The 26,402-nt window shown below is 44.7% G+C and overlaps 1 protein-coding gene across 3 annotated transcripts in view; it reads left to right on the forward strand.

Annotated features, from left to right (window-relative positions):
• Nucleotides 1–26,402, forward strand: part of KCNAB1 (potassium voltage-gated channel subfamily A member regulatory beta subunit 1) — a 359,350-nt gene that overhangs the window by 10,998 nt on the left and 321,950 nt on the right. The window contains exon 1 of one of the 3 annotated variants that reach the window (XM_038571282.1): nucleotides 12,507–12,843. The exons of the other annotated variants lie outside the window; for them this stretch is intronic. Within the exon in view, the coding sequence (XP_038427210.1) occupies nucleotides 12,602–12,843 (242 nt within the window). The 5' untranslated portion in view covers nucleotides 12,507–12,601. Of the gene's footprint in view, nucleotides 1–12,506; nucleotides 12,844–26,402 lie in introns of those variants that run through there. 3 annotated transcript variants of the gene reach the window in all.

Raw genomic sequence — 26,402 nt, forward strand, 5'->3', positions numbered from 1 at the left:
ATTATAGATTGTGACTGAGATGTCACTTAAGGAATTTCACCTTGCACTTTCCATCACAGTATCCCTGATGCAGCAGGATCTGGGAATCTCAGCTTTCCCTCCCTTTTTGAGGTCTTTGAGTTTGGCCCTGCATATATCTAGGAGAAGCTTGGATGGGGAAAAGTCACTCAAAGGGAAAACAAAGGGCTGCATGATAGAGTGGACTGTGAATTTCAACATTTATTCAGGCTTCTCTCCCTGGAAGTTATTTCTATCAAAAGAGCTTTGTAAGAACAGAGGCTCTGGAAGCCCCCATGTGGCATCCTCTAGTCTTGGCCATCTCCCTCTCACGGGAGCTGGGAGAGGACGTAGATGTTCGACAGCAACGGCTTCCTTGGCCTTTCCAATTTTAGCTTGTAGTTGTCACTAAATGGCACATGCTAATTCACTGCTGTGTCCCTCACTTTGGCTTTGTGGGAGGAGGATGCAGTGTAGTTTTGAGAAGCACATGCTCACATCTGTCTGGAGATGACAATCCAAGCCATGTTGCCTTCCCCCAATAGCCTATCAAGCTACACGGAATGTCATCAAGTGTGTCTTCCTGTTTGGGAGAAAAATCTCCATTCCAAGGCAAGAGAAATTGGGAGTTTTGCGTGCACTGGTGCACACATTGCAACCCAACTGCAGACAGAAGCTTGCCAAATATTTCTTCAGCCACCAGGAAATTAAACCGGGCTCCAGACCAGATACCGGATTGTGGCTCCCAATCCCGAAGAGCTCCGGAACGTTTATTATGGTTAGGCTGTGAGGCAATGCCCTTCGCTGAATAAAGTCCATTGATTTTATTAAAGGTCATCCTTGCCGCTAAGTCCTGAAACTTCAGGGACGTGACCCAAGAGCGTTTATTTCTTACTCATGGGAGTCCAGTCAGGAGTAGGAAGTTGTGGCCCAGTGAGATCCAGGCTGATGGACATTCTGTCATCTTCACTTTTGTTTTCTAAGCTGGGCAGAGGCTGAGAACTGACACCGACTCCGTGGACAGAAGAGCGCGAGGCTCGTGCGAAGGCTCCTCTGCGGGCCAGGCCTCTTAAGTGCCACCTGTAGGCAGCAGTGACTGTCACGTGACCCTTCTGAACCACAAGGGAGGCTGGGAAATGTAGTCCCCACGTGGCCCCCCAAGGGAGAAGCAGGCAAGGGACCCTGGGCCGCAGGGGAGGTGCTGAGGCCCAGTCGGTGCCTGCAACCGGCAGGGGAAGGCAGTGCTTCACCCTCAGCGTGGCCGAGCCCCCCGGCCTGTGCATCTCTTTGGGCTTCTCTCCTTGGAGCTTACTTTGCTGTTTTATGGAGAAGGCAGCCACCCCTCGGAAACCTGTTGATGGTGGCAGGAGCAGGTGCATGGGAACCTGAGTCCAGGAGCACCTGCCGGGAGACCAGGGAGCTCGCTCACTCGGTCTGTGATTTCAGAGCTGGTCAGGTGTGTGTTTACAAGAAGAGCTCCTGTGACAGGACGTTCATCCAAACAGTGTAATTATCACTCCTACTTTTCTATGAGGCACCCACAGGAGTCTTGACGACAGACAAACCAGGCCCTCTGTTCCCAGCAGCAGGATACCACGTGCTTTTGAATGTAATATGATTACATAAAATGGCTTATCATTTATGGCTTGTGGCGTTCCTTCCTTGGCTTGACAAGAGCCTCGAACAAGATGCATGTCCGTGTTTGTGTGGGTTGATGAGGAATTGGAGGAAACATTGGCTAAGGGAATATGGGTTTGTACTCAGGATACTTTTTTTTTTTTTTTTTTTTTTTTTACAAATATCTCCCATTTAAGTTCACTTAAAAAAAAAAAAGTCAGAGCCCAAAGTGTATTCTGTAGCTTAATCTTCATACTGAATTTGATTATGGCAATGATTAGGGAGGAAACAAGCTGTCCACAAGGGCTGTTGACTTATTTCATTACCTCTGGGACAGAGGAGGTGATAGTCAGGATAAACAATTCTGTAAGTGCGGTGCATGAGGAAAGATCAGCTCTTTCTATCTCCAGGCTTAGTAATTGGAACAATGTGACTATCCAAACACCAGTTGCTTGTTGAACAAAATAGTAAATGCCTAAATCTGTTTATAATACTTTAGGTTCCAGATGGTCATTTATCCAAAAGAAATGGCAAAGAAGTACCAAGTTGAAATGTATTTTTAAAGTCTTTTCAGTTAAGTGAATTTCCAACAAAGTCAACATTCAGAATTCAAGGATACTCTTTTATAACCTTATATGTAATATTGAAAGAATTTCCAATAGTCAAACTAGAAAATTAAACAGAAATTCGTTCAAGGGGTTTGGTTGTCTATTACGTTCAATTCCAGGGATCTGGGGGGTACATAGGATGGGGTCCTTACCTGAATAATCTTGAGTCCTCGGAAGACAAGACAATACAGTTTTATTGGTGTGATCTGAGGAGTGGGAATGAAGTGCTACGGAAATAAAGGAGTGATTCGTTCTGCCAGGAGGTGAGGAGACAAGGGAGAGAAATGTCAGGAAAAAATAAACCCCAAATGCACCATTTCAAGGACTTTTACAAGGGTGTGCTGGAGCTCGTGGGACCAGGAGCCGGCGGGGAGGCAGGTGGGAAGGGATGCGCGGTCTGCAGCTCGTGAACAAAGTTGACCTGTTCGTAGGCTAGAAATCAGCTAAACCACCGAGTTGCTAGTGATGGGGAAAAAAAAGTCTGGGAGAACGGGCAAGACAGTGTTTCTGCGCGTGGAAGTTAGTCACAGGTAGGCCTTGTTCATCTGACATTGTCAGAGAATGGAAATGTTCACTCAAGCGATTTTCCCGGTATCTGAAACTTTCTAATTTAAGTGTCAAGGCTTTATTTTAACTTTTTCAACCTGAAGAAACAACTTGACAACTCCAGTTTATCTTAATAAATGTCAGCTTGTGTGCTATGTTAAAATGTCCTCAGGGACTATTAAGGAATCTAGAACTCTCTGCCTTGAAAATTAGAGGCTTCATTTTGCCATTTTATTTTTAAGTTTTGTCTTCTGTATTTCCCCCCTCTGTTGCTTTTCCCGTATCCTCACCTGGCTGTAAATTTTTCTCATTGCTGCCAGTTTGCCTGCCTCTAATCGCTTTTTCATCCAATTTGCTACCTTTCCTCTGCTGGGGAGTGGGAGGTAAGGAGCTCTGTCTTGCTTGAATTACGACCAAGGAAGAGTAAATGGTTTATGAATTGAGACATTCTCCCAGGAGGTTTGGGACATGGGCTTTGTGATGTCTTATTTGTTTATTCTTGGTGTGTTCTATCTAGCAGGATTGCTAGAAAGGTGACCTCTAAAAGATTCATTTGTTACTTGATTTGAACGAGCCTTTGAATCTGGGAAAATGCTGAAACTGCTTCGCCTTGAAGTTTATGTTGGAATAATCCTTAGGGATTTTAGGAAAGCAAACCTACCACACAGTACACAATTTTTCAAAATGTTGATGGGACAGTTGTACTCTAGGTTTTATAAATTTCCCAGCAGACAGAACATTCTATCACAAATAAAGTAAGCAAAGTGAAGCTTATTCATTTGTCTTCCGCAGCAGAAACACTCTGAGAGCTTCTCGGTGGACCATCTTTTTCAACTATATTGCCTTGAAACTTTGGTCAATCATTAAACATTTACAATTATTACATGGTGAAGTGACATTTCGAGAGGCAGTGTGGTCTAGTTAGGGATTTAAAATATATAAACTGATTTAGCTTGCTTATCTCTGCAGGGGTGGTATTGTTTTCCCCATTTTTCTGAAGAAGAGACTAAAAACTCCAGAGACAGTCACATCACACAGTAGCATATTGTCGGGCAAAGATTTAAACCCATCTGTCCGACCTCCAGGCCCAGGCTTCCGGAAACTTGCGCTTCATTCCAGTTCTTACGATAACTGATTCCAAATGTTGCCCAATTTATGTGGATGTTTCTTTCCTTGTTTGCAAAACAAGAGACTTGAAGCAGCTGATTTCTAAGACTTCTTAGAGCTCTAGTTAGAATCCTAGATTTTTTTTAGATTTTTGTTAAGTGCCCCCAGAGAGGATGATGGAGAGGTAGCTTGGTTCGGATGGGATGATCCCAGTGACCTCACAGCGGGGCATCGTACCACAAAACGGGACCTGTACCTTCTTAGGCCTTGCTTTTATGGCTGCAGTTGTAGAGCCGGGTCCCAGGCTCCTGGCCTGGTCTCTGACAAGGTCCAGACCCCAAAAGGATAATGTGTGGCAGAAAGGGGGTGAGCCCACGGCAGAGCACGTGGAGCAGGGACCACGCAGGTGTGGGAGGCTTTGCAACATTCACATCTGCTTCCTGAGTCACCGCTTTAGGAGTGACGGAGGGATTTCTTACCAGATGAAGAACAAGTCACCTTTATCAAACGATCCTTCACTTCTCCTTAGAAAAGAGGAAGTTGTATTTAAAGCCATCCCATCATCCAGCAGCCCTGCGATCCCTAGCACCGAAGTCCCCTGAACACGGGCTCCATCTATCGAGGTCAGCCACGTTGAGCTCTGCCCACGGTCAACCCTAGGGGACACTATCTGTGCGGACGACAGCATCCACAGCAGCATGCGGGGGCGGTAACATGGCAGGTATCATAATAACAACCGTTTATTCTGTGCCAGGTACACCAAACACCACGCTTTCTTGGATCTTCACAACCTTATGAGGTAATAGGGTGAGGCGTATTTTCCAGAGCAACTAACTGGGATTCAGAAGGTGCCTGTGGTCAATCCACTAGCGTGCTGTAGGGGTAGGATTCCAACCCGAGTCTTTCGGATTTTATAACCCAGGTTCTTTCCACTATATTCCACCCCCGCTCCATGGAAGTTCTTCTAAGTCAGGCCAACGCAGACCAGGATAGGGGAGGAACATGTTCATAGCATCCTGGAAACATTACAGGTGTTGTAATGTTCATGACTCAACAGCTTGTGATCACGATACTATCCTATTTCAAACCTTTCAGGGCTGACATCACTTAAAAAGAGAGTACAAAGCCTATATAGAGGAGCAAAGCCCCATCTTGCACCCTCCTTCCTCCTCACGTACTCTTTGCCAAGGTATTCTGTGCCCCCCAATAGCCATCTTTCAAGATATTTCTGGCCACAGAGCACACTTTTGTATTTTGGGGTCCCATTGGCCATTTCCTTTGCATTAGACTCAGACCAAAGGCCACATTTTGGCATCTTTTGGGACCTCCTGCAGAAGAAACAAGATACTCCCGCCCAAAGTGACGAGGGGAGCTTTGGCTGCAAATGCCAAAACTCTACTCAAAGATACTTTCTGGTTGTAGATGTGGACCAGTGTGGTGGGATAAACGCAGGATGCCCGTGAAATCCCAAGGGCCAGTCCTGCTCACAAGCTCTTCACAGGCCATGGAAGAGCCCTGTAGATGTGGTCACCCACAAGTAGGCTCCATTTTTCTAAAGCAAGGCTATCAGGTATATGCCTCTGTATATATTTGCAATATGATGATCGTACATTAAGGAGGGGTTGTTTGAAGTTATAATGCGAAAGAACATAATATACAAGCAGCAGGGATAAGGAAAAGAGGTAAGTGAGGAGGGGAGGCAGTGCCTTCAGAGCTGAGGCTGGTTTGACGGGGCTTTCCATTTGTCCCCTGCTGTAATCCCTGCGCTGTCACATGTGCTCCCTTCCCCATCCTACTGGAACTGTTGTTTTCCATTCCAAGGAAACTATGGCCTAAAACAAGGTGAGGGGATTGGTCTAGGAAAGGGCAAATGAATGATGAACAGAGAGACACTGAAGATTAGGCTTCTTGCTTGATTGCAAACTTCTGGAAGAACTCTCACCGCTGACCCACCTTTCCTTCACTGCTGATGTTGCTTCCTCTACTCCACCCAAGACTGGGTTTTGGTGTCTCCTCCCTCACCGTAGCTCAGGGTGCACTGCTTTGTGAGCTTTACTGGTCTCTCTCCTCCTGCTACTGGGAGCTACTCAAGGGCAGGGTGATGGTTTCTTCATTGTGTTGTGTTGATGTGACACACATATTTAACTGCGGCCTCACTACGCACGCCTAGACTCCCAGGTGCTCCTGCGAAAGTGGAGAGAAGATGGCAATGACAAGAGGAGAGGCTCCTCTGAGGACTCCCAGTAAGACAAGGCAGGCGTCTCAGTCACGTGAGTGCTTGCCTGTCACAGCATCGCCTGTGGAGCACCAGTGAGCAGACACCTGAGCAGGAGCAGGAGCCGAAGTGCCCATGAACAGCTCTGATGTGCAGTCTGGTGTCCCTTGTCCGAACCCATTTGGGCAGAGCCAGCACTCCTTCACTCCAGCCATGGAAATACAGTCTTGTAATCCTAGGCCTACCAGCTCTGGTCTCAGTTTTAGGCCAAGACAATTTTTAGGTGATTGTGATGTGCCCATAAATCCAAGATGTGGTGTTTCACAGGTCATTCTTTAGCCAAGACAAATTTTAAAGTAGGCTATAAATGTGATCGGTATATTCCAAGAATAATAGCGACAATCCCCGGGGCCTGGTGTCTCAGAGAACTAGCTAATAATTCATTGAATCCAAGCCTGTCCAGTCAAACAGGAAGGGTCCTCGCCTCTGCAGAATGTCTAGCCCAAGTAGTTTTTAAAACTCACCGAACACCAGACCTAGAAGAATCTTAGAGATAACTTAAGTCTGAGCCCATAGAAAACTAAGGGGACAGAGAGGTCAAGGCCTGCCCAAGGTCACACAGTTACCTATGAAGGCGGAGCAGGTGTGGGTAAAGCCTGCTTGCCACCCAGACCTACGTGAACCTCTCTTTGTGACTTTCTAAATCTCAGCACCCCATTGGCAGAAGGTGACCAGAAACCCCTCTCTCCTTGGGTGGCCCTGTCACCGGGGCAGGCGGGAGGGGGAGACTACATATACTTAAAGATTCTGAACGGATTCTTGAGACACAGAAGGAGAGCAAAGCAGACATTACCGCCCCTCCTGCTGCTCAGGGGCATTTCTTATAGGCTTGGACATTTAGTTGAAAGCCGACCTTAGGGGATCCCTGGGTGGCTCTGCAGTTTAGCGTGTGCCTTTGGCCCAGGGCGCCATCCTGGAGTCCCGGGACTGAGTCCCACGTCAGGCTTCCTGCATGGAGCCTGCTTCTCCCTCTGCCTGTGTGTGTCTCTGCCTCTCTCTCTCTCTTTCTATCATGAATAAATAAATAAATAAATCTTAAAAAAAAAAAAAAAAAAGAAAGCCGACCTTAATTTGCGTTGACAGTCAACGGGGCCACTGGTATCCTTGTACTCGGAGTTTCTACTTGGGGCGCCTCGCTGGCTCAGTCAGTAGAGCATGTGACTCTTGATCTTGGGGTTATAAGGTTGGGCCCCATGTTGGGTGCAGAGATTACTTAAAAAAAATCTAAAAAATATATATATGTAGTCTCTACCTCCCACCTTCAAACTGGGACCTTTTATTACAGTGAGCTGCTTTTAGAACTTCATGAAAAGAGACTTCAGTTTCCGACTAATCGTGGCTTGCTCATCCCTCTCTCCTCTCCCTGGCCTGGCTCCATCCTCAGAGGGCGGAAATAGAGAATGATATGTTGAAGAGGGCTCAGGTCTCATTTTCCGTGACTGCTTTTCCAGGTCACCTCTGCTGCTTCCTTGGTGGGAACCTCCACGGCTCACAGAGTTAGATGTAACTAGTGGCTCACGTAAGTGGGAGAATAGTAGGTCTGACTTTATTTGGAAACGCCTGTTTCTTCTCGACTCTATCCTAGTGTTGTTGTTCTTCTGACTTTTCTGACCTTCTCTCTAGAAGCTCTTATTTCTCCCGTGAGACTCAGCTTTTTTTTTTTTTTTTAAGGTTTTATTATTTATCCATGAGAGACACAGAGAGAGAGAGAGAGGCAGAGACACAGGCAGAGGGAGAGGCAGGCCCCACGCAGGATTCGATCCCAGGACTCCAGGATCACGCCCTGGGCTGAAGGCGGTGCTAAACCGCTGAGCCACCTGGGATGCCCAGGACTCAGCTTTGAATGCTCGGTTGAAAATGGAAAGATTGAAAGGATAGCTTTTGGGAATCCAAGCAAGCAAACCATTAATACCTGTGGAATGTTGATTGTGTACAAAACACCACACCAGTTTTTATGGAGGTTACAAGCTTATACCAGATATAGTCCATCTCTCCCCTCAAAGAGCTTATAATTTAGGTGAGGAGTTAGATATGCACCTGTCAGAGGTACCTAGTACCTGGGACAATATATTATGAGCCTGTTTCTCAAAGTAGGTACCAGTACCACCAGTGGACAAGGAGATGATTTTAGTGGGTACACAGGTAGGGCATTAAATAACTTTGATTCACATTGTAAAGATAATATATTCCTGTTTCCGTTTCCTTTCCATTCTTCTGATTACCTTAAAAAAAAAAAAAAGAAAGAAAGTCTCAGGTTTTTGCCAAAAATTTTCAAACACCTAATACCTTTTAATTTCCTCAATAAAAAACAAAAAGAGGTAGGACTCTGGTTCAGAACATTTGCACACCAACAGTGTCCAGCAGCAATTTAATAATATTCTTCATTCTTATTACACTTATTTTCAAGAGTTTACACTCTATTTTATTCCAAGTGATAAAGTTTTTCTGTGTATAATGCTAGAGTTATAATGTTTCCCTACTAAATTTCTTAGTTTGGGCTGACATGGAAAATTACTATAGACTGTGTGGTTTCAGCAACAAACATTTATTTTTATTTTCATTATTTTTCACAGTTCTAGAGATTGCGATCTCAGCACGGTTGGGTTTTGGCGAGAACCTTCCTCCTGGTTTATAGACAAACATCTTTGGCTGTGGCCTTACAAGGAGGAAAGAGAGCTAGCTCGCTCTCGGGCCTCTTCTTATAAAGGCACTAATCCCAGGGCGCCTGCGTGGTTCAGTCAGTTAAGTGTCTGCCTTTGGCTCAGGTCATGATCCTGGGGTCCTGGGACTGAGCCCCGCTTGGGGCTCCCTGCTCAGCAGTGGGGCGTCTGCTCCTTCCTCTTCCTCTGCCCTTCCCAAGCTCTCTCTCTCTTAAGTAAATAAATAATTTTTTTTTAAAGGCACAAATCCCATTCACGAGGGCTCTACTCTCGTGATCTCATTGTCTCCCAAAGGCCTTACCTCCTATTCCCATCACGCTGGAGATTAGATTTCAACATGTGAATTTTGGAGGGACACAAACACTCAGCTCACAACACTAAATATATTCATTTAGGTTAAAAAAAAAATAAAGAAAGACAAATCAGGTTAATTCCAAATAGTAAACAAATAATGGTAAAGGTGGTATAAAAATATGGCAGAGGGCAGCCCGGGTGGCTCAGGGGTTTAGTGCCGCCTTTGTCCTGGGTCATGATCCTGGAGTTCCGGGATCGAGTCCCGCGTCGGACTCCCTGCATGGAGCCTGCTTCTCCCTCTGCCTGTGTCTCTGCCTCTCTCTCTCTCGCTCTGTGTCTCTCATGAGTAAATAAATAAAATCTTTTAAAAAATATGGCAGAAATCATCAAGTTTGTGCAAATATTTGGAAGCAGTTTACAAGTGTCAAGTGGGTGCTTTAGGAGTGAATTGCAAGAGGAATTTCAGGGAATGATCAGATACCAGAGGCTAGGAGGTCGGGGAAGAATTCCTAGAGGAAGTAAGGCCTTTGTAGGACATGGGAGGAGGGAGGTCATGTGACCAAAGCTATGGTGGTGGATGGGGTGGGAGTAGGAAGCCTGTTGGATTGGATGAGTCGTTCGTGTCCAGGAGTCATAGTTGGAGGAGAGGTACAGCTGGAATCACAAAGTGGAGAGACCCTCCCCACAAAGTGAGGACATTTGGCCTTTTTTTTTTTTTTTTTTTTGCCTTTTTATTTTGAGATAAATATTGAATCACATGCAGTTGTAAGGAACCATACAGATAAATCCCTTTGCCCGGTACTCCCAATGATATCTTGCATAACTATAGTTCAATATCACAATTAAGAAATTTTTAAAAAAAATTTTTTAAATTTTTATTTATTTATGATAGTCACACAGAGAGAGAGAGAGAGAGAGAGGCAGAGACACAGGCAGAGGGAGAAGCAGGCTCCATGCACTGGGAACCCGACGTGGGATTCGATCCCAGGTCTCCAGGATCGCGCCCCGGGCCAAAGGCAGGCGCTAAACCGCTGCGCCACCCAGGGTTCCCACAATTAAGAAATTGATGATGATACTAGCAAGCCACTGACCTTACTCCGATTTCATTGATTTTGCTTGCGCTCATTTGTGTGTGAGTATGTCTTAGTTCTATGCCATTTTATCACACGTGTAGAGAGGTGTGGCCACGACCATCATCAAGACACATGACAGTTCCAGCACAGGAATCCCTCATCTAGGGGCACCTGGGGGGCTCAGTGGTTGAGCATCTGCCTTTGGCTCAGGTCATGATCCCAAGGTCCCGGGATTGAGTCCCACATCGGGCTCCTCGGAGCCTGCTTCTCCCTCTGCCTCTCTCTCTGTGTCTCTCATGAATAAATAAATAAAATCTTAAAGAAAAAAAAAAGAATCCCTCATCTACCTTTTTATGGACAGAGTCACCTCCCTCTCTTTCCTCTTCTCTAAGCCCTGGCAAGCACTAATTGGTTATATCTATATAATGCTATATATCTGTATAATTCATCTCTATAATTCTGCCAAGACATGATACAAATGAAATCATATAGTAGGATGACTTTCTTTTTTACTCTTAAAGGCTTTACTGAAAAGTTGGCAAGATAAGACATATATTAAACCATTAGAAAACAAGATAAATAATGATAGCCTGACAGAGAAATTGGGAAGCTGGGAAGGAGTGTTTGTGATGTGGTGGGAGAGGAGGAGAGCAAGTGAGTCCTATTTTACATGCGTAATTGGCCTTTTTTCCACTCAGCATAATTTCCTTGAGATCCATTCAACTCGTTGCTTGTTTCAATAGTTCATTCCTTTTTATTGCTGAATAGTCTTCTGTAGTTTGGATATATCACAGTTTAATCATTCACCGATTGTAGAAAATGTGGGTTGTTTCCAGTTTTGGGCTGTTATGAATAAACCTGTTGTGAACATCTGTGTATAGTTTTTTGGTGTGAACATAGATTCCATTTCTCTGGGGGAGATATTCAAGAGTACAATTGCTGTGTCGTATGGTAGGTTTGGTAGGTTTGGTTTTTATAAGAAACTGTCACACTCTTTTCCGATGTACATTCCCACCAGCAATGTGTGCATGATCCAGTTTCTCCGGATCCTTGCCAGCATGTGGTGTTACTGGCATTTAAATTTACTAATCTGATAGGTGTGTAGTAATAAGTCACGGGTTTAATTTGCATTTCCCTAATGGCTAATGATGTTGAACATGTTTCATTTGCCATTTATATATTTTCTTTGATGAAATGTCTGTTAATATCTTTTGTCCCCCAGCTAATTGAATATTTATGTTTTTATTGTCGCATTTTGGGAGTTCTTTGTATGTTCCAGATATAAGCCCTTTGTTGGATATGTGGCTTGCAAATATTTCCTTCTAGTCCATAATTAGTTTTTTATCCTCTTTACAGGATCTTTCATGGAGAAAAAGTTTTGGAGGTTGATAATATCCAATTTACTAATTTTTCCTTTTGTGGATTGTTGTTTGGATGTCAGGTCTAAGAACTCTTCACTTACCCCCAGGTCTTGAAGATTTTCTCCTACATTTTGTCCTGGAAGTTTATAATAAAGTTTGATATTTAAGTATGTGATACATTTTGATTTTTTGTATAAATATGAAGTTTAAATGAAGGATTCATTTATTTTTGTTCTTGTTTATAAATGTCCAATTGTTCCAGTAGCATTTGTTGAAAAGCTTATCCTTCTCTTATTGAATTGCTCTTATACCTTTGTCAAAAGTCAGTTGGGCATATTTGTGTAGGCCCTCTGCTTTTTATAACCATCTTTTTATTTTTTTATTTTTATAAATTTATTTTTTATTGGTGTTCAATTTGCCAACATTTAGAATAACACCCAGTCCTCATCCTGTCTTACTGATATTTCCTATCATTTGATAGCAACATCTTGAAAAGAAAAAGGTTAACGGACCTTCTGCCCAAATGAATCATGCCACTAGTATAATAAATTATTTGATTATGAAATACTTGATAATTTAGAAAGGTCTCATTACATACCCATGAATCATCTGCAGGGCCTTATGATCTTTATGAGAACAGAACATTTGGCTTATATCCCACCAAAATATTTCCTTTTACCTAAATAGAAAGACATGGGAAAGACTGCCCATATTTTTTCCCCAGGGCCAATACATAGTTGTTGAAGTTTGCCTTTGGGAACTTTACAGGGAGGAGAAAAGTGATTGGACTTTGTCAGGGTGTTTTCTTTTTTCTTTTTCTTTCTTTCATTTTTTTTTTTCTTTTTTTTACAAAGTCTCCAACAGAGACATGTAACCAGCATCTCTGCCAGGGACTCAAGAGTCTGCTCACACACACAAAAATAAGAAGGGGCATCTAAGGAAAATGAGTTGAGCCCTTTTAGGGACATGCCAAGCCAGATAACCCAAATTAATCATAGCAAGATACAGCCAGTCTCAGGGCTCAGTACCATGAAATTCACTCTGCTTCCTTAGGTTTTGAAACATGCATCTGTATAAACCTGCCTGTGCGGACATCCCCAGCCCCAAGCTGGGTCTGCCTAAATCCAGCGAATCAGCCCTGAAATGTAGACGGCACTTAGCCGTGACCAAGCCTCCACCCCAGGCAGCCTGCTGGCCGGTTAGGCCTAGTGGAGCAGCAGAACGGAAATATCTGGAGAAGTTTTTACGTGCTCATGGGATTTCATTGCAGGAAACCACCAGAGCCGAGACGGGCATGCCTTACAGGTACTTGCTGGTTGCACTGGCACGCGAGCAGGGCGCTGCGTTGAGGTCGAGGGGTGCTGTTACTAAAGGGATAAGGCTTGAAATGGCAAACCAAGCACCATCTAAAAAATGAAGATGGGGAGCCCTCTTCTTTGGCTACCTTAGTTTTTCAAGCTTTAGATGGTCTACTTTCTCTTTGCTCAAAAGGCCCCGTGGAAGACAGGCAGGCTCCCCTGTGGAAGCTCCTAACCATGTGCTGCCAGGAGAAATAGCTTTGGCTTGGAGTAGGTCGGTGACTTAGGTCAGAATGAAGAATGGGGGCTCTATTCTTCTTTAGGGGATTTATAAATTAAGAGTAGGATTTAAAAAAAAATGTTACCTGGGCTTCAAGGCTGTTATTTTCATCTGAGCCTGAATCGTGTGGTCTGTGTTAATGGTTAATAAAACAGTGCATGAAACTGAGCAAGTTCTTCTTGAAATGACGACACTTTTTTTTTTTTTTTTTTTTTTTATCATTGCAGCCCAAGATAAATTACTGGTTGTTCTCTAACCTTCTAATACCATCATTTATTCTGTGAAAGATTAACAAAAAGGAGAAGTGTTCCCCTGGTATGGGGTTGGATGTGTAATCTTTATAAATTGCTCTGAGATGGGAAGTATCATTCTTTGTCAGAGCAATTATTGTCCAAAGCTCTGTGAGATAGGCCAGTGCTTAGCTAAATTACCTGGTGGCACCGCACAAGTGCTTCCTTGACAAATGCCTGGAGTTTTAAATATCCAGGAAACTGAGCAAAAGCCGTTCGGGAGGACAAGAGTGCCGAAAATGGGGAAAGAATTCATTTAGCATTGCTAAGGAACAGTTGTCTCCAGTCCCAGCGCCTGTCCCAGCTCTGCACTCCACAGAGTGGGATTGTTTTTGCATGGATGTGAAGTCCCCAGGGATTTCGTCTTTCTGTAATGTAAAGGTCTGTTTTCATGGAGTAGCTACTGCTCTAGTTTACCAGCTAATTTGATTAATCAAACAATTTGCAATGAAATGACTTCTTTCTGCAGAGAGCAACGTATTTCACACAGACTCGATGCAGTTAAGGGCTCCAGGCAGACAAGGAATGAGCTCCTAGAGGTTTGCAGGGGATGAGGTAGACCCGGGGCGGCCCACCCCGTCGTGCCTTGGAAGTGGAGCCTGAGAAGAATCTAAGCACCTTTCCGAGACAACTCACGGCTCCCCACGCTGGCTGTTCCTCGTCCTCCTTTCCTGAATCTGGCTTCCACCAGGAGCCACCGTCTCCCTCTGCCTCTTCGCCTTCTCTCCTCGATCCTCAGTGGTGGCAGGGGGGTGAGGTCCGAATACAGATGAGGGGGGTGGCAGATCTCTGTCTCTGCGTCTCTGCCACAGCCTAGGTGGCGTTAGCATGAGCCCTGGCATAGAGCTGCAGGGGGCATGGCTCCTTCCAGAGTTCGGGTCTGGATATCAAGGAGTCTTTGCGGTGTGTGCCAACGTCCAGATGAAGATATGTCCTAGGATAGTGTTTTTCCGACCGTTTCAAAGCAGAGGAATTGTCCCTCCTCAAGTGGTTAAACGCAAAGGGGTCCTTGTTGAAGGTGGAAGCCCGGAGCCCTGCCTGCTGGAGGGGGCAGGCTTCCCCAGTCTGGCTCCCGAGGCGGCCCTGCCAATCCCACACTCCTGTGGTTTGAGGGCACAGTTCCAAGGCGGCTCTTCCTAATGCCTTGGAGAGCAGGGCCCTGTGGCCTTGAGGATGTCCCGTCACAGGGGCAGGCTCTTGGGCAAGGGTAGGTGCCCCTGATCACACCGGTAAGAGGTGGGACCTAGAAGATAGCCATTTCCAGATCAGAATTTGAGGAGAGACAAGTGCACCTAAATGGATAATTGGCCCCAGGAAATAGCCAAAGTTCTGAGTTCTGAGGGGCTGGCGGTGTTGTCACCCCATCCTCCATTACATGCCTCCCTCCCCCTCCTTCCTTTCTCCAGATTTCCATAGTAATTTGTCTGTTCTTTGGAGACCCGTATTAATCATCCTTATTTAAAGCCTTGTCCTTGTAACATTAGGGAGGGATTTTTAGGGAAGAGAATACAGGTTCTCTCAGTCCCCCCCCACCCCCAGCTTGGCTTTTTGCCATGACATTTTTTTTTCTTTTTGGGTTTTTCACTTTAATTCCAGTATAGTTAACACGCAGTGTTGTATCAGTTTCGGGTGTACAGCGTAGTGGTTCAGCTCTTCCGTACATCACCCGGTGCTCCTCACCCGGTGCTCCTTGACCTCCCTCACCTATGTCACCCATCCCCCCCCTTCCCCTCCGGCAACCATCTGCTTCTTCTCTAGAGTTAAGACTCTGTTTCTGGTTTTCTCTCTTACTTCCTCCCCCTTTGTCCATTTGTTTTGTTTCTTAAATTCCACATGTGAATGAAATCCTATTGACTTCTTAGAAACGTAGGTGGTGTTGGGTGAGAAGGTGAATTTCATATTCTTTCTTCCTTACCCTCATTTCCATCCCTCGCCTTCCCAACTGTGGCTATGTCAAAATACCCTGTGCAACCTGTCTTTTTCTATTTTCTTCCTTTTGAAGGGTATTATTGCACGTAGAGTGGAAAGAGAATGGAAATAGTGGAAAGAGAATGGGCTTTGGAGTTAATCAGAACAGAGTTCAAATCCCAGCTCTTTTGACCTCCAACCCGTGTGACACTGAGCTGGCTGTGACATGTAAGTGCCTAACACACAGTAGGTGCTCGCTTCTTGCTTATTCTCTAGCCTCTGTGATCCATTCTAGGGGCAGGGGATGGAAGGCCCTATAGCTGGAACGTACAAATGGGGAAGACAGAACATCTTAAAGGAATATAAGAATATCTTATGATAAGATAGAATGTCCCTTAGAAGGAATAAAAAAAATCTGCACTAATTCACAATCTGTGTAGGTTTTCATGCTGAGCTTTAGAATTCTGAGAGTTCTGGAAGATCCCATAAGCTGTTTTCTCTTCCTAATTTGGTCAGATGCCATTGCAGCCTCCAGCCCAATACCAGCTGCTTGGGTCCCTCGATCATCTGTGAGAGAGCATTCTGTTGTGTTTCCATGGAGACTTGGTTTTATTTCTAACTGAGGGTGACCAGGAGAGGGAAAAAATCAGTAAATATGCAAACACATGTATCAACTGAAAAGAAACTGGAGGAAATTGTTTGAACGTGGTGCACAAAGTGCCAAGTTGCTGTGTAGATCCTTCTGTTGGCTTAGAGTTTTTCGCAAAAATAGAAGGTTTTTGTGGATTCATCTTATTAGTGTCTATATAATAGTTACCCAGGAGGGTCCTTTAGTCATTCCTAAGAGGTTGAAAGTTAATTGTCTCCATTACACAGCATTGAAATCTGAGCCAGATAGTAAACCTGAGCTTAGTTCAAGATTAAAGAACACTAAGTAGTCGTTTTATGGCTAAAACACACAAAAAATATCTAGACTGAGTAAGGATGTAGCAAATATTCAGCTTTGAAGCAATTTTATAATTAGCCAGGAGGAACTCCAGCAGGTGTAAAATGAAGGTCTGATGCAGGGGTCAGCAAACAGGGCCTGTGAAAGGCCAGGGGGTAAATATTTTAGGCTCAACGGGCCGTGTGCACCGTTGTCACAACTACAGAACGGTGCCACTGTAGGGTGAAGGCCGCCACCAACAGGAAGCGGAGGGGGGTGTGCTTGCGGTCCCACAAAACCGTATGCAGGGGCTGAGGGATGACACGAGTTTTATGTAAGTTTCACATCTCGTGAATCTTCTTCCTTTTTTTTCTCCCAAATCGTTAAAAAATGTACGAGCCAAGCTTGGCTTGAGGAACAGACAAAGGTAAGTGGCAGGTCGGCATTGGCCAATAGGCCGCAGTTTGCTGACCCCTGGTCTAGAAAGCAAAGCTGTCAGGCGCATAGCTTCTTTGTTTGTTTGTGTTTATTTTTAAACCTCTTTTTTCCAGAGGTATTTAAGGTACCCAAGAGCGTCTCATTGAGAAAAACAAAAATACCAAATCAGAAGGAGTGAATTCAAGGAGCATTAAGAGCAGGAAGGGGCCAGGCTCTGTGTTCTCCAGGGGCACGAAATTGCAAAGAGTGAAGCGGCGCTCTTGACGACAGTCGTGCAGTTCTTGCAGGAGGTGGGCACAGGCCAGTTGCTCAGTGTGGGCACATCTCTTTTTAATCTGGAGGCCAGAGAGGATTTCTCTCGTGGTTCTTCACTACATAAATAATAACATCGTTTAGTCATCTCGCAGAGTTCGAAAGGAAACGTGTCTCACCATATGCCTAAAAAAGAGAGGGGCGGAAATGCACGCTTACAAATTGAATTTTGCACAATTCGGAGCGTACCACCCTCCTTTCCTCCCTTGCTTTTAACCATTTTTTTGTTTCTCCTGTCGGAATCTGTCCTTAGGATCTATTGAGAAGATGTCTTTTTTTTTTTCCACCTCACACATGACCTCTTACTGACTTAAAATGGCCTCACGGAGCATTGTAATAAATTACTCTCCAAATGGTGTATAAGAAGACGAAAATAATCTTTTATCAAACCATGTGTTTCCATGCCTGGCATTGTGTCCAGAACAGAAATATTTGAAGCAGAACCCAACTAAAAGGCAAAAACTACCACCTGCTCGTAGCACCTCTCCCATCAGCTTTGCCGCAGTGTCTGAGGTTTTCTCCAACTGGAGGCCTCGGTTCCGTTACAGTAGAAGCCTGGAAGCTAAGCTGACAGGCAGCCCACCTAGGAGGAGACATGTCGGGCAGGTGTGGCCTGAAAACAGAGAAGGCAGGAAAGGAGGTTTCTAAAGCAGAGCAAGAGGAAAGCTTGGGTGTCGAGGCACATGTGTGGAGGAAGAAGAGGGCCCCAACGCCAGAGAGAATCCTCACCCAGCCACTGCTTTCTCCAGGATGTTGGGCAGAGCGTCTGGGAGCATCTATTACCTGGTCTCTACACGGAGATCCTTGTAGAGACCAGGTAATAGATTCACTCTGGGAACCTTTGCCTGGGTTCTGTCAAAGTGAGAAGGTGGCGTCCCAGCTGCAGGATTGGATGGCCACCTTCTCCTTCCCTGCTTCCCTGATCCCCGGCTGCCTTACCCAGAGGATGAAAAATGAACCCTCCTCACAGGGTAATACCGTTTGTGTAAAGGCCCAAACAGTAGGCACCCGGGAAGGCCTATCCCCTTGTAGCCCTTTCCCCTTTCTTGTGATTCCTGTAATACAGCGCGGAAACGGAAAATTATTTTTATTCCCAAATTGAACTCACTGTCATCCTTCCAGCTAGCCCCCCGCCCCACCCTGGCCCCAAACAAAAATCCCTTCACAATGCATTCCCGTGACCTACTTTTTTCACGGAGCACTTGGCACACTTGGACCCGCTTGAAAAGTGGCTATGGCCATGACCATGAAAAATCAAAAGCCTAAAAAAAATAAAAAAAATAAATGGCTACATGTGCAGGGTTTGTATTTTCTACATTAAAAAAAGGGCGCCTACATGATTTATTTTAGACTGGCCTGCTTTTGGTCAGTTGTGAGGCCTGGGCTAAAATTTGCTGTGACTGCGGCTCTCCTGGCATCAACATTTCTGGAGGAACATCGGTGTCACTGAGATGGTTCAGACTCAGAACCTGTGTGATTATATGAAATCTGAATAGCCTGCTGGGGAAGGGCCTGGAAGGCTTGGTGAAAGGGGCCTATTCAGAATGGGGCAGACTGTTTATTTCCTCTTGAATGTAACAGGGGTTCTAAAATAAGTATGTTTTAAAAGTGTCAGTTTAGATCGAAAACCCTTTAAAAATTTAAGCAAAAGTGAGAGAGGAGTGCCACTTGGATTCGAAGTATTATTTTTATTCCTTTTTGAAATTTCCACGTATGTTTCTCCAGGGGGAGCGTTGCTTCGTTTTTCCGTAGCTGAAGGAAAACATCTGAAATTCGGGGCTCGGGAGCAACACCGGGTTCTATTAACCCACGTTTTTCTCATGTAGAAATTGGTGGTGGTGGTTTCACAATGAGAAAAAAAAAATGAGCATTTAGCCTGAGTTTTCCTGACCCAGGAGCTACTGTAGGTCACATATGTTTTCACTCAAGGAGGAAAAAACAACAAAAAACTTCCGAATTTCCCTGCAGTGCCCAGGAGTGCCGCTAAGATGTGCTGTTTCATAAAGAAAAGGAAGCCCCCGGGCTCCTGACCCGCAGCTCGCAGAGATCTGTGAATTGTGCCCAGGCCGTGCTAGGCCACGGCTTCCACTCCCATCTGCGGGTTTCCCTTGATTGTGAAAATTAAGAAATCCCTCTTTTGATGCCACTTGGGAAGTTTCCCGTGGTGAGAAAAAACAAGAATTTATGGCCAGCGTCCTCCCAGGATTTGGGGACCCTGATGCCTACAGCAGGCCTGTGTCCCCGTAACCCGGGTGAGCCAGGTGTCCGGCTGCGCAGATTTCTGTGTCTGGGGGCTTCGGGGCCACAGCACAGAGCCTGGGGGCGGCCCCTGGGGTGGAGAGGGGGTGCTTCACGCTTTGGCCTGGCTTTAGAGAATGTTCCGTTGATGTGTTTTGCAGGCACCTGGTCGCAGTGGAGCGGGCGGCTGCAGGGAGTCTGGAGGAGCGCGGGCCGCCGGCCCCCGCAGAGGAGCCAGCCCCTGCTCACACCCCCGCTGCCTAGGCCCGGCCCCAGATACACAGGTGGGGAGTGGTGCCTCCCGCCTCTGCACTCGGGGCGCAGCTTCACCTCTCTGGGTCACCCTCCACACCCGCTGCCTTAGTCCCCAGCCGGGGATGCTTCTAGCTCCTCATCCAGCTCGTTATCAACCGCCGCTCCCTAAGGTTTCGATGGTACATCGTGTAATACATGCCGGTGCCCAGGTGAAGAGATGTTCTAGGTCTCTGTGTTTCAAACAATTATAAAGAAAAAGAACACTTCTCCCCCCCACCCCCCCCAGACAGGGGAAAGCAAAGCTGTCCCGGTTGATGGGGTGGGGTGGGGTGGTCTGTAAATATGTCACAGCCAAAGAAATGAACCTCTAATCATGGGAGTCCGGGTGGTAGAGGAGCAATTTTTAGGCAATCTACCTATTTCTTAAAACCAGATTATTATTATTATTATTATTTTTAGAAAGATTTTATTTATTTATTCATGAGAGACACAGAGAGAGAGAGAAAGAGAGGCTGAGACCCAGGCAGAGGGAGAAGCAGGCCCCATGCAGAGAGCCTGACGCGGGACTTGATCCCGGGTCCCCAGGATCACACCCTGGGCTGCAGGTGGCGCTAAACAGCTGCGCCACCGGGGCTGCCCAAAACCAGATTACTAAAAAGTAAAAACAAAACTTCTAATTTGAAGATAATTTCAATCTGTCATACAACTTGTAAGAATAATACTAATAACTTTTCAGCCATTTTTCTTCTTAACATATTGTTTGCATTTTGCCCCATTTGCCTTGACATTTGCTCAGGTTCTTATGTGCACGCTTCTTGCACTCCCACCACCTCCTAATTTATTTTTCCAAGAGAAAATTAAGTTTGAGGGTACGTTACATATGTCACGGCCCTTTACCCCGTACGTACACCCCCATGCAAATACCAAATTGATGGGGTATGATACCTTTACCTGATAGGCTGTCTGTATTCTAATTTCATCAGGTGACCCAATGACGCCCTTTATAGCAATTTTTTTTTTCTTTTTTACTCCACTAGTACTGGATCCAGGTTAGAATCACATACAGTGTTTAGTTGTCCTGTCTTTTTAGTTTCCTTCAATCTGGAACAGTTCAGGACGGATTAAATTTAGCTCAGGGAGGAGGTCAGTGGGAAAAGGCCTCTGACTATTTGCAATGTCTGCTCGGGGTTGGGAGGTGGTGCTATAGTGCCACACAATTGCTGTGCTTGTCCTAACGGGTCCTGGTTACTGCGACCAATCCTGTCTCCAAGACGGAGTCTTCCACAGCTACACGACAAGGGCCACGACCTTGTAAACTGGAATTTTAGGTCCGAAGCTGAGGTGGATCTCAAAGACGTACTGACCTACACAAACTCAGTCATCTCTGTTCTGCTTGACACATCCCCTGAAGGGTGTGTGCTGGTCGCAGGGGCAGGGCTGTTGACTCGTCAGGAACTGGGGTTAGGCCCTCTGAGCGTGGACAGAGTGAGGGGGCTGGGAGCATCCAGCACGTGGTTAGCTCAGAATGTGCAGCCCCAAAGTCAAGTACCGAGGAGATGAGCCCAGAGCCACCCCAAAAGGCTGGAGCAGCAGCCCAAGGGACAAGTCTGTTACAAACAGGCAATGGTGTGGGTTCGGGCTGAGGTCCCCCTGTGGGCGAGGGAGAGGAAGCTGAGCTGCCCAGCAGCCAGGGAAGCGTAGGTTCCACGTGGGGCACAGGGAACACCTTCAGACAAGGAACTTTGGCCCAGTTGTCTTTGGTCTATTTTTCCTCTCCCCATATTCCTTTTAATTTATAAAGGCAGAATATTTTAGAAGTTCTGACAATTGAAGGGTGTGGGTGTAGAGTGTGTAGCTCATCAGGTATCGAAGCTGTGCGTCAGCATCGGGAGGGTTTGTAACAGGTCACTGCCCTGGAGATGGTGCAGCACTCTGCAACTCAGCACAGGGTGGCAACACGCGCTCAGAGGCTGGTTAGGGCCTTAAAAAGGCGCTGTCACGGCTCCCGAGATGACCATTGGGTATGACGGGCACCTTATGCGTAATGTCCCAAAAGCTTAATCCTTATTGTAGCTTCTTTGTAAGACTTGTCGAATTAGTGCCTCCTTCCTTTGTGCCTGTTGTTCCTCTTGGCACTCCGGTTCGTTTATTTCTGTATCGCGTGTCTCTCCCTCTGGAGGGGGAGCTCCGGGAGGACGGGGTCTTATCTGTAGGGGTAATTGCTGCTTCCCTAGAATCCAGTCTCTGGTGTAGAACTCGGTAAACATTTGCTGAGTAAACAAGTTATTAAGCAGAATAATAACAAAGAAGCCCTCGTTCTTTACTGGCAGGCAATCGGCTGGATTATCAGACTCAGGGAATTGTTCTACCAAACTTTCCACCCATAGTCTCCCTGCTACTCACTTCCTGCCTATCTCTCTTTACTAAAAGCATCACAAATGTCCTCATTTGAGATAGTGGCACTTGGGGGACAACATTGTTCTCATGGGAAATGGATTCTATTTTAAGGTCCTTTGAAGTTTTCTATCATATTTATAATGTCATAAGCCCACTTTATTTTTGTTCCTCCTCACACATCCATCTTGTTTCACTTTTCATTCATTTATTTATCTCCTTGCATTCATGATGTCTTCACTGTACTTTCCTCCAGAAAGTTGTCCGTGATGTCACTGTCTAGTCCTACCCACAGTTGGGTCCTGAGTTATAGAGACCAAACAAGACACTCATGGCCTTCGCTCTGGGCATACGCCTTATTTCTCCTAGATGTGGTGCTTGTGTGCCAACATCCTGGAGCCATGGGTCTCTCCTTTTACACCCCTTCCCACCACACATTCTTCCTACCTCTTGTCCATCAATTCTATGAGCCCTTTTGGGCTTACTCTTTTCCTGATCATTTTCTGGTTCCATCTCATTGCAAGAGGCTCCTCATCTCATTAAAGCACCCGAGTGTCATTTCCCAAAAGATGGGAGACAAGTCTGCAGGGTCAGCTATCCTGTTGGGATTCCTAGATGACCCATCAACCTAAATACACTAGAGGATTCTTTCCCTACTCAGTAATTATGCATGATTGTGAATTCTGATTAGACCTTCTTATTCTTGGTATAGCTCAGATTTTCCCAGGAACAATCTGGCCTATAACTAAGGAATTCTTCAGCTGATGACCAGCAGTTGGAGGATGGTACCTTGGTGGTATCATTAGGTGTTTGAGTCATTGAGAAGTTTTCTCACTTGACTCTGACCACCTTTATATCTTGGGAAATATCCTGACCTGTTCTACTCAGCGTTACTGGGACTGGGCCATACCAACAGTAGGGTCACACTTTTCCATTCGAGGGGTTTAATTGCCTGAGGGAGCCAGCCTGGGTGAGGCTCAATGAGAGTGGATGAAGTCCAACTACCTTCTTTCAGTTCCTTCCTCACCACCATTTTCTCTCCAAGGACCTTCCATTTTTTATTCCATATTCACTAGTTCTTGGTGGATGTTCTTTCTGGACGTCCTGTGTGGGTAAATATTTTCCCTTTTATGTCTCATGACCCATTTAGAATGTTGAGTGATCCAAAACACAGTCCCTGAGAAAATGAAAAATCAGGCTTGTGCAGCCAAATCCATATTTTATAATTCAATGGGGCACGCTTTTTATGAAGTTATTTTCTATGACCACTAATTGGTCCTTGCTGTTTTGGGTGCTGTGTTTATTTTTGGTTGAGCTATTTACCTTATTTCCTCCCCAACATACACAGATTCATTCTTTCATTCAAGAGCTATTACTAAGTTTTCATCTATGTTACACACTATCCCAGGAGACACGGCAATGAACAAGACAGAACAAAACAGTAAGTTCCCTGTTTTCTTGGAGATTTCATTCTAGTTGGGATGAGATAGACAATAAACTGTAACATTTCAGGAAGAATAAGTCCTCTGTAGAAACACAAAGCAGGAGGGAGGATGAGTATATGTGTCAGTGAACAGCTAAAATTTTAAAGGGTGCACCCAGGCAAGGCCTCACCCAGAAGATGGTATTTGAAGGAGGTGAAAAGGACAATCACCTGGGTTTCTGGGAGGAAGAATGCTTCAGACAGAGATCACAGCATGTGTAAAGAAAGGCCTAAAGTGAAAGTATATATATATATGCTTCACTAGGAAGACTCACAGAACTCAGGAAAGAATTATATTTGCAATTATATTCTATGGCTACAAAAAGATACAGATTAAAGTCAGCTTGGAGGAAAGGGGCCTAGAGTGGAAGTCCAGGAGAACCAAGCAGAACTTCTGATGTCTTCTTCCAATGGAGTTGTATGGAAAGTACTTTACCCCCAAAATAAAGTGTGACAATATGCACAGAGTATTGTCAGCCAGGGCAGCTTATTCCAAGACTTGGTGTCCAGACTTTTCACTGGGGATTGGCCATATAGACACACTGACCACCTGCATGGTTGACCTTGATGTTTAGCCCATGTGGAGGATGAGCTGAATTCCCAGTAGCCCAAGGGCCCCACAATGAGCCACGTATTTAGCATAGATCATCAGGCATGGCCCAAGCCTCCCCAGTCAAACAAAGACACTCCTGTTGGGTAGAACATTCCAAGGGCTTTGAGGTTACCTCCCAGGAGCCAGGGGCAAAGGGCCAATGTCTCCTTTGATCATGCTTAATACTTTACTGCACAGAAGCCAAGTCATACTGGTCTTTGTAGGTCATTTAAAAGATGTGGACTTCTAAAACTGGTGCAGCCACTGTGGAAAATGGTGCAGAGATTCCTCAAAATGTTAAAAATAGAACTATTTCTAATCCAGTAATTGCACTACTGGGTATTCACCTCAAAAATTAAAAGACACAAATTCAAAGCAACACATGTGCTCCTATGTTTATTGCAGCATTATTTACAATAGCCAGATTATGGAAGCAGCCCAATTGTCCATCAATAGATGAATGGAATATGTAAAATATATATATATATTATGGAGTATTATTCAGCCATAAAGAAGAAAGAAACTTTGCTATTTGCAATGACATGTATAGAGCTAGAGAGCATAATGCTAAGTGAAAAAGTCAGAGAAAGACAAACATCATATAATTTCACTCACGTGGGATTTAAGAGACAAAACAAATGGACAAAGGGTAAGAAAGAGAGAAAGACAAGCCAAGAAACAAACTCTTAATTATACAGAACAAAGTGATGGTTACCAGAGGGGAGGAAGGTGGAGAGACGTGTGAAATGAGTGATGGGGATTAAGGAGGCACTTGCTGTGATGAGTACATGGTGATGCATGGAATCACTGAATCACTATATTGTACACTTAAAACTAATATAACACTGTATATTAACTACATTGGAATTAAACTAAAAAAATAAAAGATGTTGGCTTCTAGTCCTAGTGAGATAGAAGAGTATTTTAGAGAGTATTAAACAGGAAAGTTACATGGAGTTACAGGTTCACTCCAATAGCTAAGTTGGAAAATAGACTGAAAGTTAGAAGCAAGGTTACTGATTAGGAAGTTATTGTAATGGGTCAGACAAGAAGTAACAATAGCTTGAACCAGAGTGGAAATGGGTTAAGAGTAGAATTTAAGAGCATTACAAATTGGGTGTAATGTGTGATAAAAGGATATAATCCAAAGATGACTTCAAGTTTGTTGGCCTGGGAAATTGGGACAATTAAGTTGCCCTAAAATGAGATGAGTAAGATTACAGGGGAGCAGATCTCATGGAAAGAAGAGTAAGAACTTAGTTCGCAGACATGAGATATCGAAATGCATATTAGACAACAAAGGGAAAATTTCAAGTAGACAAGAGTCTGGAGTTCATAGGAGAGGTCTGGGCTGGGGATTTATATTCAGGATATAAAGATACAAGTTTTGGAGTCGTCCATCTAGCCTGAGAGAGTACAGCCGTGAGAGTAGCACACCAGCCTCCCCAATGATAGGAGGTGACAGAGATGAGGAGGAGATAGCAAAAGAGACTGAAGGCAAACTCTCAGAAGATAGGAGAACCATGGGAGAGTGTGTAATCAGGAGCTGAATGAAGAGGTGGGGGGATCAACTATGTTAAATCTGCTATTGGGTCAAACGGGCTAAGGATGAAGAGTAGACCATTGGAGTCAGGAACATGGAGGTCACTATTAACCATAGCAAGAGCAGAGAGATATAGAATTTACTTCACACACAGAGATCTACTTAATAGAAGAAAGCAAAGATCCACGTGCATATGTAGGAAAAATGTTAAAAGCTAATTCTGAACTTCTAGTTAACAGAACTCTGACTCCCATCCACTGAGCAGCATCTCTGGATTTCCTCCTACTAGGAACATTGAGAAAAATATAAAAAACCATAGTTGAAAACTTAAATTAGCCCGACTCGTGACCAGAATGTGGAAGGATTTTCTACCAATGATATTTATAAAGCTGAATTATTCAAAATGATGCACACGGAGTTATCTATGCTTGCCTCATGAAACAGAGCTTCTCTGCCTCCAGAGGGAGGGTAGGAAGACACCATGCCTTTACCCTCTGACTTTGGTGCTCTCTTCGTTTTGACATCTGGAGACTTCTCTTTCTAGGTTTCAAACTTGCATGTACATTAATTTTGTTATATTTTATTCAGCAATTCTACTTGGTTGGAGTATATATGTGTGTGTGGAATGTTCCACATCATCTAAATCTTTCATATTGACCTCAACTTCACTTTTTAAATCAGGACAGATAGATGTTATACCAACAATCATAATGGGCCCAATTGCAGTTTGTAAAAACATTGCACAAAGAATAGAAGGAAAAACAACCAAATATTATCAGTTGTTATTTTTAAGTAGAAGGAATGTGGACAAATTTTACCCCCTTCCTCTATTCCCAATTTCCAAATGTGTGTGTGTGTGACTATTATAAAAGAGGGGAAAATTGAAATTAAAATGAGATTTTAAGAAT

This window comes from Canis lupus, chromosome 23 (genome assembly GCF_011100685.1).
Source record: "Canis lupus familiaris isolate Mischka breed German Shepherd chromosome 23, alternate assembly UU_Cfam_GSD_1.0, whole genome shotgun sequence".
NCBI lineage: Eukaryota > Metazoa > Chordata > Mammalia > Carnivora > Canidae > Canis > Canis lupus.